The 16,503-nt window shown below is 32.2% G+C and overlaps 2 protein-coding genes across 2 annotated transcripts; one reads left to right on the plus strand and one right to left on the minus strand.

Moving 5' to 3' along the window:
- LOC109188233 (peroxidase 27-like) lies at positions 1-1,651 on the minus strand. The gene is made up of 3 exons (XM_019338821.1): positions 1,370-1,651; positions 1,042-1,230; positions 1-778 (listed from the first exon to the last, which is right to left on the minus strand). Exons 1-3 carry the CDS (start codon positions 1,601-1,603, stop codon positions 200-202), a joined length of 1,002 nt encoding a protein of 333 aa, XP_019194366.1. The 5' UTR covers positions 1,604-1,651; the 3' UTR covers positions 1-199.
- An 11,028-nt stretch (positions 1,652-12,679) lies between these two features.
- Positions 12,680-14,058, plus strand: LOC109187560 (MYB-like transcription factor ETC1). Its single transcript, XM_019337786.1, has 3 exons — positions 12,680-12,949; positions 13,402-13,495; positions 13,666-14,058. The coding sequence occupies exons 1-3, from the start codon at positions 12,889-12,891 to the stop codon at positions 13,754-13,756; spliced, it is 246 nt and encodes an 81-aa protein (XP_019193331.1). The 5' UTR covers positions 12,680-12,888; the 3' UTR covers positions 13,757-14,058.
- Positions 14,059-16,503: the final 2,445 nt, after the last annotated feature.

The raw sequence follows: 16,503 nt of genomic DNA on the forward strand, positions 1-16,503 counted from the left end.
TTGATAATCCACAAAATGAAAATCGCAATTTATTTATTGTGTTAATAAGAAAAATATTCAGATTACAATAACAATGAATTTATATAACAAATCCCAAACCCAATTAAATTTAAACCCATAAAAAAAACAACTTTTAACCAAAATAAATAATCAAACCCAACCAAAAAAAAGAAAAAAAAAAAGAAAAGGTTTTGTATGTTTAGTTAATCCGGGAACAAATCTTCCTGATTTCCCCAGCTTTGCCAGTGAGGACACCGATCTTTCCCATCTTCACCATTGAATCTGCAAAATCCTCGAAGAAGGTAGCCGTGCTGGGATTCAGCTGTTGCTGCACGTAAGCCTTGGTGACGCTGTTGGTGAGAAGAGCCGCATCCGACTCGAACAGCCCTCTCCTTTTGCTCACAAGACTATAGTAACTGGTGTCAAAGATTTTGGCACTCCCAGGATCCATCTCCACTATGCTTGTCGTGTCTCCCGCCGACGTGCACTTATTCTTCTTCAGTTCCGCGATGTACTTCTGATCCATGTTCGGGTCTGTGTCGCCCTTTCCGGTGAAGTTGTAAAGACGGCTCGAGAACGGAGGGCAATGAGAAATCCCGATGGTGTGTCCGCCTGATAGAACGGCGAGGTCTTTTACATTCAATCCAACGGCTGCGAAGCTAGTTTGCAGATCAGTAAAGTTGGAGAAAGGCGCTGGGAGATTGTTGTTAGCATCTGAGGCGAGTGATACCTTTCCATCTCTACGTCCCAAGGGGACTGCCCATGATGGTCCATTTATCTAAACACAAAAAATATTGTCATGTATTAATTAAATATTATGGATCAATCAGTTTGGTTGACAAGAGTGGCCGTGCATTCTTGTCCGTTAAGAGAGGTGGGAGTCTGAACCCCTCTTGTATGGAAAAATCAATCTAGTCAGCATTTTGCCTTTTAATTGGACTGATCCCGTGCAAACGGGAATTATTCTGATGCCCGCCTATATATTTTTTTATCATTTCCTATACTAAATTTTTATTGATCACGATAAGTGTATGTAGTTACCATTGTGACAGCGTCTCGGGCGACGAGAGCTAGAATGTCAGCACAAGAAACAACACCCTTGCATTCTTTTTCTAAAGCTGATTTTACAGCATCGATTACTTGGAAGCCTCTTAGGGATAGATTAGGGATCGCATCTTTCTCAGCTTGGTTGCCATTTCTGGAGTTTATCAGCACAGAACCATCGCATCCCTGCATGCATGCAATACGTTAAATATAATTAATCTCCACACCATCAATCTAGAATACAATTCTCATAATTGAAACATACATGCAAGCTAAGAATTGTACGTTAAGCTAAGCTCGCTGCATCTAATATAAGATAGCTTACCCTAACAAAGCAATCATGAAAATGCATTCTCAACAAGGCAGCTGCAAGGCTTGGTGCGCGAGATATGAAACTAGCCGTCGTGCGTTTAACAATGTCTTCCATTTTCGGGCATTTGTTCTTGTAAAAGTTCGGACTCAGGTTTTGTGCACTGCCAACTTCAACCACGAAAAGGACGAACACCAAATGAAGAAGAAAAAACGAGAGAGTTTTGGGATTAACCATTTTCTCAATCATTCAGAAGGGTATAGTATGGTGGAATAATGGGTTTTGCTTTGTTTGGTGCAGGTTGGAAGTGGTGGAGAAGATGGCAGGTATTAGTCCTTTAAATAGGAGTGGAAGCCATGCAGGAATCCTTTGAATTTGTCAACAGAGAGCTGGCATTAATGCATTGTTAAGAGCTCAATATTCGTTTAGCACAAGTCTTCAACGCATAAAATAATAAGAAAGGCAGCTACTTGTCCCATAATGAGCAACGAACACGATTTCTTAAACAACATATATTGCACATAAAAATCTCACTCACACACACACACACACATATATATATAAAATATACCATAGTCAACGTACAACAATGATAAGAACCAATAAAATGCAGGTGAACTTGACAGAGCAGACATTTTAAATAATGCACGACAGCCCACAGACTCTACAGAATTTAAAAGCCAACATGTTGTAAACATTCCCTTCAAGGTATTGGATTCTCCACGACGCCATATTATTAATAATACAACATTTAGGGATAAACTCCCAAGTTGGTCATACTATTGACTTGATAACCACAAAGTTACAAATTCCACTCTTAACAGGAGAATAACCTATTAATTAAGTTTTCCAAAAAAAAAAAAAAACATATTAATTAAGTTTCTTGATTTAATTTGAGTCAGTCAGATATGGACAACCTATTTTGGTTTACCTATTTGTGGTCCAGGCCGCTTAAAAAAAAAAAACAATACAACATTTCGAGGCTGAGCATTAACACAACACCGCCAAAAGTACGTGTTAAAAAAAGAAAAGAAAATTTCAAGAAAAAGATGGTCAAACCAAAAAATGCGCCATTTGTAGTTTAGTGCTCTGGAAATGGAGAGGATGGAGTTGGCATGATAGATTGGTTGGTAAGCCTTCCACATGCAGCATGGAACGTCGTCTAGGTCAATTCTGAGGTAAATAAGAAACACCTAGTAAACACAACCATAGTGTTTGGTGGTTGTATGTAGATATATATAGTAGTCTGCATGGTGTATGTAGTTAGATTTGAGATTTTGAGGTATCATACATATATTCGTTGTTAGGGGTATATAGTCACATACTCACATTATGATAGGTGAAATTAAAGAAACTAAAGTTATAATTGTAATGGTGGTAGTTATAATTGTGGGTTTTATGATTAATAGGTAGTGGATGACGTGCTAACAATACGGTGAAAATAACGAATATAAAGAATAATTAGATAGAGAATATATATAGTGTTTTATTATGAAAAAGTGGATCCATTATTATCAATAAATAAACTCTTCTTAATTTTTTTTTTCTCAAAGTGAATTCATTTTACTTCTGGAGAGGAGATATTTATACAAGTCCTGAAACAAAACTATTCCTAAGAAAAAAAATCAATTTTAATAAATTAATGATGGAGGGATGTCAATGAGCCATGTGCGATACAGTCAGGGGAATCATCATTCACCTATCAAATTAAACCTTGTGCAATGGGAAATTGAGAACCAATAAGGGAATCGTAAATAAATTTTGTGTATATACACAAGCACAAAATTTTTCATAGTTTAATGTTACGCAAAAAACTTTTATCATTATTCTTTAGTGTGATTACAAGACAATCAAGTTAATTGGTTCAATAATCTGACTAGTAGGCAGAGTTTCTTAGATAAAAGATTGACTTTCTGGACTACATGTGTAAGAGCATCTCTATTTGTATGAGTTTTTATTATATTTTTGAAAATTAAAATAAAAAGGGTGGTCGTCAGTTGGCGACCACACTCAACACGCTCAGTGGGTACGTGTAATACACGCACCCACTGAGCGCTGCTGGTGCGTTTAACCAGAGAAATTGACAATAGATTTATTTTTAAAGTATCTGTGAATATTTGCTATGTGATTCATGATTTTGTGAATTTTGAGATATCTATGTTGTATGTAAAGAAAGATTTTACGCATTGTAGTCACTGTCTAAGAAAATTCTGCCTGGTTCAGTTTGAAAATTAAATTCGTAAAAAATACTTATTAGACTCCTTTTTGCTTGTTTTTTTTTTTTTTTTGAAGAACCTATACTTGTAGCATTTGATTTCCCCATAAAAATTTTGGATTGAAAATATGCTCCAGTAATCACAAAAAATTTCTTAAAGTTCTTGACTGCTGTTTGTAAAATTTATATCTGGAGCAGTTTTGGAAACAAATTCGAGAAACATACTTTCAAACCTTAGATTGATGTGAAAATTTTTGTGAATATTCTAGACTTTTTAACCTTCATATCTCATGTGTTACAGATTGTCCAAAGCCTAAACCGTACTATTGATGACTCTTCTTATGATCTTGTCGACTTGTCATCCTTGATGTTAAAGATATTCTACTTTCATTCACTCAAGTAGATATCTCTCATGTTTACCGCACTGCGAATAGGGTTTCCCATAGCCTAGCTAGGGAAGCCTGTTCTATGTCTGTGTGTCAGGAGTGGGTTACAGCCCCTCCATCTTTTATTGTCAACGATTTGTACTTTGATTTGAATTAATAAAGTTATGTTTTTCTAAAAAAAAAAAAAAAAAAAAAAAACCTTCATATCTTTAAAAATGTGTTGTCAATTTCTTCCCAGAAAATTTTGCAATCCAGGTCAAAATTCTAAAAGGTTCTGCCAATTTCAGTTTCTTGAGCATCTTGCTATTTTGAGTTGTTTTGTGCTTGATACGTAGTTGGTTGTTATAACTTGGTGAAGTTTTGGTTGGCCATGATGCCTATTTTACTTTGAAAAATTACTTAGGGAAGCACACTAACAGTAACTTTTTTTTTTTAATTCATTTTTGTGGGACCCACCTTTATGACAAAAAACAATCTTCGTGCAACACTTTTTTTTTCCTTCTCCTTTTGTTCTTTTGTTCACCTCAGTCACAAATTCTGCAAAAACCAAACAAAATTTACAATTGGTGATGCCATAATAGATTAAGAAAATTACCAAATAGCCTACTAAAGATTGCAATAATTGATTAGACTAGCCAATCTGGCTTGCATGACTTCAATCGTAGGCCATTATAGCTGTTTGACGCATTGATATATACACCGCTTGACAGAATGACCATATCAGCCAATCAAGGAATACTAAGGGTGTGTTTGGTTCGCATATGGGAATCAGAATTCAGGAATAAGTATCAAATACTTCGTAATGGTAATGAATTTTGGTGAAAGTATTTAGGGTGTGTTTGGTTCGCACATAGGAATCGAAATCGGAATGGGTATCAAATACTTGGTAATGGTAATGCGTTTTGGTGAAAGTATTTAACATGTTTGGTAGTAGAGTGGAATGAGAATGATTAGTAATAGTAGTGCTTGAGAATGAATAAGGGAATGAAACCCTTATTGTATTTGGGTATGGGTTTTTCAATTGATGGGGTATTCGAAACCCATAGTAGTGTTCTAAAAACCTATCAACCAAACAACAACAATCACTTTCATACCCATTCCCATGGACAAAACCCACCAACCAAACACACCCTTAATATGTTTGGTAGTAGGGTGGAATGTGAATGGTTACTAATAATAGTGCTTGAGAATGAATAAGGGAATGAAACCCTTATTTTATTTGGATATGAGTTTTTCAATTGATGGGGTATTTGAAACTCATAGTAGTGTTCTAAAAACCTATCAACAAAACAATAACAATCAATTTCATACACATTCCTATGGGCAAAACCCATCAACCAAACACACCCTAAGTACATGTTTTGTTCGCACAAAATATTTAAGGGGAATGTAATTAAAATTTCATGAAAAAATAAGTAATATGAAGATTGATTATATTTCTGGTTTGCAAAAAATAATAATAATAATAATAATAATAATAATAATAAATTACTGAAAATATTGTTCTATAATTTGATTAGATTTGAAATTGTAAAGAATAATGTAATAATTTAGAACATTATTTTTATATGTCCCTACACAATAATAATGATAATAAAAGTAATAATACTAATTTATAAATTAAAATATTATAATTTTAAAAATGCATTATCATAATTACATATTTTATTATAATAATGTTATAAATATCATTACAAATATTTGGTGTTATAAATAATAGTGATTTAATATTTGTACGTACATAATTAAGAAAGAATCACAAGAACAAAATAGTCATGCTAGTTCATTTTTTATTCTTAATTACCATGAAAAAATACTAGACCTGGCAATTCGTGTATACGGGTTCGTTAACGGGTCGACACGATAATGACACGAACACGATAAGGCTAAACACGAACACGACACGATAAGGTTAACGGGTTCAAATTTGTAACACGTACACGAACACGATTTGTTAACGGGTTGACACGATAGATACGTTTTGTTAATAGGTTTCGGGTGGTGTCGACACGATATGACACGAAACACGTTTAAACCCACTAAACCTATTAATATATTAAAAAAAAACTAAAATTTAAAGTTAAGTTATATAAAAAAGAAATAAAACCTACAATTCAATTCATCAAACAAACTAAAAAAATAATTCAATTTATAACATTCATAAAATAATAAAATAACATCCAAAAATCATAATTAAAGAAGTCCATGCTAGTTTTAGAATAAAATTGAACACAATAAAAATTCAAACTTCATATTGTTGAACATTAATAATTGGTGTAGGATTTTAGCCTAATGTAGTAAATTCATCCTTAGTCATGTACTCATGTTCGTGATATCTTTTGTAATCTCATTCATGACAATGGTTCTTAGCGGGTTCTAAACAGGTTTGTGTAAACGGGTTAACACGATAATATTAACGGGTTAAACGGGTTCTTAATAGGTTTAAGAGGTTGACCCGTTAAGACACGAAATATAACGGGTCCTTAACAGGTCAACCCGTTAACGACCCGGGACATGTTAAGGCTAAACACTAACCCGTTATTTTCGTGTCCGGTTTCGTGTCGTGTTAACGGGTCGTGTCCATAATTGCCAGGTCTAAAAAATACCATTTTATTTTTGTTTAAATGTGAGAAATTCATTTTTTAATAGATTTTATTTTCTTCAAATATGAGGAATTCAGTTTTCATTAAAAAATGAATTTTATGAACCAAATTAAACAAAAATAAAAAAACATTTAATTTCCTCAATTTTTAGGATAACTTTTTTCTTAAATTTTTTTGCCATCTAACCAAACACCCTAACTAAGAATATTTCACGTCGTTCAGGCGAAAATGAAAACATTTTGAGACATGGACAAAAATGGGACGAAATTATTTTTAAAATGCTTTATAGTCATAGGTGTTAGAAACACACATGTCATATATGTGTTTGACAACATTTTAAATTATTTTCAAAAATTAAATTTTAGGTTAAACGTATATTCTAAATGCATTTAACAATATAATTAAATTTATGATGGAATGCATGCATTTGATTTTATTTATTTTTTTTAGGAAAAGGAAATATTTCATTAGATAAGATCATGATACAGACTGTCCAAAATGACATAAGGCGGTTCAAGTAACTAGGGGTGTTAGAGAACAGAGCTTTCGGCAAACTACTCGTGTTCGTGTTTGGTAAGTGTTCGTTTATGTTTGTTTGTTAAGGTAAACGAACCATTAACAAACAAAATTTAGAGCTCAGTTAATAAACGAATAGAGCTTAAACAGTTGTATGCTCGTTTGCTAAGTGATATTGTGATCATGAACGTTGATTATTTCTTGAACGTAGATTATTTGTTGTTCACGAACGAATTGTGATCATGAACATGTGCAGGTGTTTGGTTATTAAAGGTTCACGAACGTGTTCATGAACGTAAATCAACATGTTCGTGAACGTGCTTGTTAACGAACATGTTTGTTAACGTTAACGAACACGTTCATGAACATGTTCGCGAACATTAACAAAACATTAACAAAACGTTCGCGAACATGTTTGTTAACGTAAACGAACATGTTCGTGAACGTTAACAAACACAAACAGAATTTTCAAAAACCTTAACAAACCAACACAAACACTCCAAAATTCTTAACAAACGAACATGAACAACCTTCGTTCGTTTATGTTCGGTTCGTTAACAGCACTACAAGTAACCATTGTTTACATTCACACATAAAATTAGCAGCCCTATTAAACACATGAACTACATTGTTCGTTGAGCGTTTGACTCAAAAAGAAATGTCTGTGAGAGAATTGCCTCGTGATTTCTTTAATGCCATCCCGGCCCCATCCATAATAACTCCATTAACTCCAGAAGGGGAATAAATCTTCTCAAAATACACTCATGGAAAACCAACTTCGCGTCCATTTTCAAAATAACATGATCCATTCCAAGTTGTTCTGTGGACTTGAGAGCCTCTTGATCCGAATTTAAGTGAATTAAAGAGTTAAAGATTTTAGATTGTCGTCCTCTAGAGATGGACTCTATAGAGTGACCTTTGAAGAAACAATACTAGTCACAAGGATGGAGAAACAAGTGAAAGCTAAGCAATGGTTAACTTTAAGGGATAAGGCAATTATTGCAAATAAAAAATTCAATAATGATAAGAAAAGATTTGGGGTGAGGAAGCATGTGATTCTAAAGTCAAACCAAATAATTTAGGAGAGACATTACCACAATCTCAGGTTCCAAGATTACTAACACAAATTTGGGGATTAAAAGCTACTTTCTTGGTGGAATAAAGCTTAAATTGAAGACAGAATTGTCCCACTTTCGTGATGCAACAATTCCTTACAGTAAAATCTAAGCAATTCAAAATCCTTAAACTCTGTACTTTCATTGAGGAACAAGTAAGGATTTGCTAGAGAGGGCTATAGAATGTTAATCCAACTTTCGTTGTTATTAATCGAATTTCCTACAAGGTTAATGCTAAGAATGTTGTGCACCACACCTTCACACAGTAATACATAAAATCTCTCACAACATTAGGAACCCTAAATTGAGATTTTTCCCGTTTATGCAATCAACATTAAATAAGCATTAGAATCTCATATCATCTTTAGTCCAAATCCCAAATAGAACTACTTACTCATGATCATAGCAAATAAAGCAAAAAACTTAAAAGGAAGGACATTATTATCATGTAAAAGTTTAAATTAGTATTTCAATAAATGAGATGCAATGGTTTAAATAACCACCATACATTAGAAATCTAGGAAGCCAGTAAACCAAATTTACAACCTATTCTGATCTATAGAGACTAACAAAGAAAGAATAGCACAAGAAACAAATAAACAAATATGAATTCATCCTTAATTAATATATACCGACTAACTTTTAAATATTTTCAATAAAGTGTACGGAGTATTTATTTATTTTTTTTGACAAAATAATTTTTTATTGAATAATAGTAAATTTGTACGATTTATATTATATCTTTTTCATAAATATTTTAGTACGGAGTATTAATTAATAGATTGAATATTATAATCATAGGCTACTCTAATTAATTTAGTCAAGAAATGAAACTAAAAACTCATAAAATAATTCAATTAACTTACAAATAACTCTAATTAAGAGTCTTTGATTTATGAAAAAATTCACAGTTGTTATTAAAGATGTATACCGATAAAGAACCACACGGAACTAAATTAGTTTACTAGGTTGTCATAATTGATCTACTCAAACCGAAAAAGTAAATAGGCACTTCCTAATGAGTCAAACTTAGAACATTAGGTCTTAACTCTTTGATTTACGAAAAAGCTCACAACCGTTATTAAAGGTGTGCATCGACAAAGAACCACAATAAGCTAGACCTGGCAATTCGTGTATACGGGTCCGTTAACGGGTCGACACGATAACGACACGAACACGATAAGGCTAAACACGGACACGACACGTTAAGGTTAACGGGTTCAAAATTTTAACACGAACACGATTTGTTAACGGGTTAAACGGGTTGACACGATAGACACGTTTTGTTAACAGGTTTCAAGTCGTGTCAACACGATATGACACGAACCCCGTTTAAACCCGCTATCTCTATTAATATATTTAAAAAAAAAAGTAAAATTTAAAGTTAAGTTCTATAAAAAAATATAAATAAAAAAAACGACCATTCAATTCATCAAACAAACTAAAAATATTCAATTCATAACATTCATAAAAAGATAAAATAACATCCAAAAATCATAATTAAAGGAGTCTATACAAGTTTTTATAATAAAATTGAACACAATAAAAATTCAAATTTCAAATTGATGAACATCAATTAATTGGTGTAGGATCTTGGCCTAATGTAGTAATTTCATCCTTAGTCATGTTTATAATATCTTTTGTAATCTCAATAATGACAATGGTTCTTACCTAAATGACAATGATTCTTAGCGGGTTATAAATATGTTTGGTAAACGGGTTCGTGTTAACGAGTTAACACGGTAATATTAACTGGTTAAACGGGTTCTTAATAGGTTTAACGGGTTAACCCGTTAAGACACGAAACATAACGGGTCCTTAACGGGTCAACCCGTTAATGACCCGAGACTCGTTAAGGCTAAACACTAACCCATTATTTTCGTGTCTGGTTTCGTGTCGTGTTAACGGGTCGTGTCCATAATTACCAGGTCTACAATAAGCTAAACTAATCTAGGTTGTCATAATTGATGAATTAAAAATAAATAAAAAAATAAAAAATCAACAGACAATCACCAAGGAGTCAATATTGGAACATTGTGTTTTCCACCCAGGTTTTTATAATTTATGTTATACGTATACAAATTTTATCATAAAATAACTAACTTATTTATGGTAATCTATTTGCTTTCCACAATTTAACATTTTTTCTTAAAACCAAATCTTTTTCGTTATTACATGTCAATCACTACAATAGAACAACAAAACACCCATACATGAGAAGATTATGAGTTCAAGCCTCAGTGGAGGCGTTATTGGTTCTTTGTGTTTCAGTAAGTTGAGAAAGTATATAAACAGATACTACAATGTAATAGAGCCAGTAACTTTCTCAAAAAAAACACCCATACATGTAACAACAATGAAATAGTTACAACTTAAAAATACTTATGTTGTAATATTATACCTATAAAAATCTGTTGATAATTAAATACCTCATAATTTTAGTAATATACTTATATTACATTTTTTTTTGGTAAATTTAATTTTTCTTATAGTGAATGAATAATTATCTAAAAAAAGTTTTTAAAATTAAAATTTTGTCAATGGACAATTGATCGATAATAAGATTTTTTCTTTTCACTTTTTAGATTAATTGCCCATTCATATCAATCGTTGTGAATTATGATCTATGATCTATCATGTATGTTATGGACCCCGGTTTATATTATGTGCTGCTAACATATACATTAAAATTATTTACCTATAGTTTATATATTATATATTTTCAAGATGCACATAATATATTAATATGTTAATTGAATATATAAAATAGGTTAAATGTAAATACATAATCTGATCTATGGGTCACAATTTGTTATGGTGGACTTGCTCCACGGTATAATTTGTACCCGCATCCATCAATTAAAAAATGCATACAATTTAATGAAAGGCAAACGGGTTGTTAACTGTCAAACGAATTTAATGAAATTAATACTGAATATAAGATAAATTTTTTAAAAAAATTCCCCTCCCGTCACGGTAGCTGGCTTGGAAATTTAATGTTGGTCCATACTTAAAGTTAATGATCGAACTCTTTACCTTTGATTAAGCATGAATGAGTCCCTTCCACTCAACCACACCTTCCAACTCTTCAAGTAAAGATAATTATTGGGAGAAGAAGTAAAGATAATTAAATTAAAATTGACTATAAAGAAGATAGACAAATAAAATTGATTTAACTACCAAAATCAATAAAAAAAAATTGTTTTTTTTTTAATAAGTAAAACATGCCACCACTATAATTAGAGCTGTCGAAACGGGTTTGCGGGGCGGAGCCCGCCATATGATAGGAGATGGCTAAAAAGTCCGTCAAAATATAGGCCTAAAGGAGGTCGACACAGCTCGGCGCGCCTTAAGCCCCGCGCCTTGGCAGGGGCTCGCTAAATTTTAAAAATTTTAAATTTAAATAAAATTAATAAAAAAGGTAATAAGTGCATATTTAAATAATTTGGATAGTTTAAACATATATTAATGCATTTGTAATTTTTTAAACACAATAATATCTAATAAATAATCAAATACATAATGTGTTAATCCATAAGTCAATAACAAATTATTTATATAATGCACTAATTATTTTGAACTTGATTATATATATATATATATATATATATATTAATGTTATAAATTTACTATTATAGCATTTATTTATTTTAATATTTTTTATTATACATTTGGAGAGTCCCTGTTGGCCCGGCCCGGCAAAGCCTACGGGTTACGCGGAACGGGCAAAAATGCCCTTTAAAATACGGGCTCAAAATATCAAAGCCCGCCCTGCTCTTTTCGCGGGACAGGACGGGTTAACCCCGTTTTGACGACTCTAACTATAATATATGCGCTAGATAAAATATTATTCTGCAATAACTCATGAGTTACATATAAGAAATAAATCATACTAAAATAATTTTATACAATAAATTCAATTATAAAGATATTAACATAATTAAACTAGTTAGCTTAGGAAGGAATTAGGGGGGAATTGAATTTTGTAATTCGGTGAAAAAAAGAATAAGATTGGAATAAATTAGGAATTCAAATTACATTGTTTAGTAGGGAGGAATAGAATTATTGAGAATTAGACCGAAAGAAGTTGTATAAAGAATAAAATGTACTTGTGTAATAATATTACTAATAATAATCAAAGGTAAAAGTGTCATTTTCTTCATTTTTCCCTTTCATTTCTCCATTGAATTACAATTCATATAGGGAGGGTACGAATTGCAATTAACAAAATGAGAGAAATTGTAATCCCTCCAATAAAATATTGTACTTCGAGTGGTCAAAAAATTATACTTTATTGAATTGCAACTACACCCGAACACGTTTACCATTTTCTTTGAGCAAATTAATAACGTAGTGAGCGGGTAGGGCCCCGCGGCCAACTACTACTTACCCACTGGCCACTATGAAAAGCTTGACAACTACAAGTCTACAACTACCATTAATATATTACTGTACCGTACACTTCAAAAAGAAAAAGGCACATGTTTAATTTATCACTCCCATCTTCTTGTAAGGCCCCAATCCCGAGGAATAAATATCAAGAATTGTAGATTTGTAGATCGCCACTAATTTTCTCCCCACTGTGTAGTACTAGTACTTACGTAGTACAGCTCAGGCTGTTGGCATTTCGCACGTTGTTTGGGCTTCCTTCGATCTATCTGTTCGATCCTTTTTAGGATTTCTACTGCAACTTCCTTCCATGGCAGATTTGGATAATTCCAGTACCTGTGGAGAAGCAGAAGCTTGTGTGGAAATTACAGGTAACGCCTCCATCACTCATCTAACTATTCCATGCACTCCATTATTGTTATTTGACCTTAGAGAGATCAATTTTTCTTTTTTCTTTTCCCCACATGATTGATGCATATATACCTACCTAATCAAGTGGTAGTTACATTCTCCATCATATATTTTCCATTGATAATATCTTTTGAGTATGTGTGTAGGGATTGATCTGATCTCCTTCGTTCAATTATATATATCCTCCTCACATTTAAACTTTTCAAGTATCATCAATTTGTATATTTTGATTGTATGCACAGTACAAGTCTTAATTTTGAACGTTCCAAAACCAATTCAATCTTAACCTTTCTTTAATTTGTTCGTTTAGTTTTAGTTAAATCACATTATATGTATGGTTCATTAAATTTAAGAATTATTATTATGATGAGCATTTAATCTTGAGATTGATGACTTATATGGTATTTCTTAGAAGTGGAGGTCACTAGCCAAGATTCAAATAAGCTAGTTTTCTCGGTGGATGAGGAAGCTCTGGTAGTCAGAATGTATAACTTGGTGGGAGAGAGGTAATAAGTGTATTACTTCTATTTGTGTGTATATGTATGTATAGATAAATTCTTACTTTAAAAAAAAATGGATAATTTTATATGTGAATATGTTAAAAACTGTATAATACGGAGTAATAATAATAACTGAAATGTATTTGTTACTGATGATTTAGTGGATGAATAATTAGGTGGTCACTAATTGCTGGGAGAATCCCAGGAAGAAGTGCGGAGGAAATTGAGAAGTACTGGAACTCAACACACTCAACTAGTCATCAATGAGAAAATAAGGTTTGATCTAGATTGTGGGCAAGAATAAAAGGTTTGCAAGTTAAAATTAATTAATATTAGTAAAATGTTGGCGATGGCCACCGAAAGCAAAATAATGTTATGCCTGGGGCTATGTATGTACAGTTAAGAGGATTGCGTATTTATTATGATAAGTTTCATGGGATAATGTATTTGTTATTTATCATTTTTATTTCTCAAGTTTAGAGAAATATTAGAATCGTGTATAAATTAGTAGAGATGGCTATTGAGCATTATGAAATTAAGTAGCCAAACTGCCTAAGATGGATTAGTTATCCTCGTGTTTTCTTGTCTAAGATTTTAAGAGAGGATAAGGTTGGTCTGAACATATGAGTTAGTCTAGATTTCTGTCTAGAGTGAAAATCTAAGTTTTATCGTGTCATGTAAATTTAATTTTATGCGTGGGCATTGAAATTTTACACTTTCTTGACTTTGGTCATTTGGACTGCATTGACTACCCAAGTTAAAATAATTAAACTGTCCACAGTCAACATATTCTGAGCCCAAGTACATACTCATGGAGTGGATATAACTTTAATACTTATTGCGAGGGTCTAAAAACGACGTCGTTTTACGTTTTTTTTTTTTTACGTAACTCACTGCAATATATATTTTTATAACACATTATCTTCATTATTCTAAAGCATAATGTACATTATTCTAACTTATAAAGTACATTATCTTATTCCAGAAGTTTTATTATTCTTACACATAACATATAAAGTATATTATTATAACTCATAAAATTCAACGACGTCATTTTGAATTGTGGTCTACGCAATAATTTGCCACATAATTTACTATTAGCAATATATATAGTTTATATATACAAGTTGGGAGTGTAATTTTTTGTTTGATAAGAAGTTTTCTTCGTATTTTCGGTATTCTCCAAATTAAACGTGAAAAAGAAAATCAAAAGCAAGAGATATCTTTCTGATATCCCTCTGGCGACGTCGTTTCTGTGGTCTGCACCATGCTCACTTAGAGGCAGGGACATCTACATACCCATCTAGGTCTTAGGAAAAAAAATGATACTCCAATCGCTAGCATCCTCAACATCATTAGTTTTTGTAAGGGTTTTTTTGCCACATAAGAGTTTTCGGCAATACCACAAAGTCAAAATTGAAGATTAAAATTAAAAAAAAAAAAAAAAAAAAAAAAAAATATATATATATATATATATATATATATATATAAAATTAAAATCAAGAATTATAAATGAAACTATTACTGTAAACTAGCCACGTAAAAAAAAAAAAAAAAAAAAAAAACATTTTTGTTCTAAATTTCTAGTGTTCGCACAATCCCACCCACTTGATGTAGTAAACCTTCTAGTTTCAATTTTCAAATATTGAAGATTCCAAGCTAATTAAACCAATAAACTAATGCTTTCAAAAAAAAAAAAAAAAAACTAAAAATAGAATTTAACCACTCTTAATATGTAAAAGCCTCAAGTGTGATTTAGTCCGCAGTGACGACCCAAGTTAAAATTGTTTTTGAGCCCAAGCTGTCAATCGTTATGCGTTGGACCGTGTCCAGCATGCTTGCTGGACACGAGTAACAGTGCCGTTAGACACTGTTATCTCCTTTTTTTTTTTTTTTTTTTTTTTAAACAAAAATTTCAGACCGCTTCGTTATAGGAGTATATGTTCATAATTTTATTACTATATTATTAATAGCTGTACATTCATAACTTCATAACTGTACGTTCATAACTCTATAACTATACATTCATAACTCCATAACTGTACATTCATAACTCCATAACTGTACATTCATAACTCTATAATTGTACATTCATAATTTTCGAAGCTCTATGTTCACAATTTTAGAGCTCTATGTTCATAATTTTATCACTATATGTTCATAATTGTAAGTTCATAATGTTTGAGCTCTTTGTTCATAATTCGATCAATAACTGTACATTCATAATTCCATAACTGTAGATTCATAATCTCATAACTGTAGATTCATAACTCCATAACTGTACATTCATAATCTTCGAAGCTCTATATTCACAATTTTAAAGCTCCATGGTCATAATTTTATCACTATATATGTTCATAATTGTAAGTTCATAATGTTAGAGCTCTGTGTTCATAATTTCATAATTGCATAACTGTACATTCATAACGGCATAACTGTACATTCATAATCAAAAAAAAAAAATAACGCCGTTAACACCGTTAACGACAAAATGCGCGCGAATTTTTTTTTAAAAACTAAATGACGCGTTTTTTTTGAAAAACGACGTTGTTTTGGGTCCGTGGACACGGGTCCAGGGCATAATTTGCCCCCTGCTGCGAAGTGGGCTAGGGTCACTAAAAATAGGGATCGCAAAAATGCGAGGCTAATGAGTCTAGCCCAATCTGGCCCGCGGGCCAAACTATGTTCATTTAAAAAAAAAAAAAAAGTTTTACTTTTCACCTACAGCTCGACAAGCTCTCACAGTGCATAAAATTGTTATGTAAAATTAGTGCTACTAGCCGCTAGCCTAGATCGTGTAAGCGTACTGCAAATCCCAATCTCTACAGCTTAGCAATTTGCAAATCCCAATTCCCAATCTCTAATGTTCTTTATAGTTAGTGTTTTTTGTCATAACTTTAATTATTATTTATAATTTTTTCTTAACAAAAAAAAAAAAAAAAAGCTCAACCTGTGGGCTCCGTCAACTCGTGTGGTACAGGCAAGCCGACCACAAAAGTCTACGAAATCTCGCA

Source organism: Ipomoea nil, unplaced genomic scaffold (genome assembly GCF_001879475.1).
Source record: "Ipomoea nil cultivar Tokyo-kokei standard unplaced genomic scaffold, Asagao_1.1 scaffold1421, whole genome shotgun sequence".
NCBI classification, from domain to species: domain Eukaryota; kingdom Viridiplantae; phylum Streptophyta; class Magnoliopsida; order Solanales; family Convolvulaceae; genus Ipomoea; species Ipomoea nil.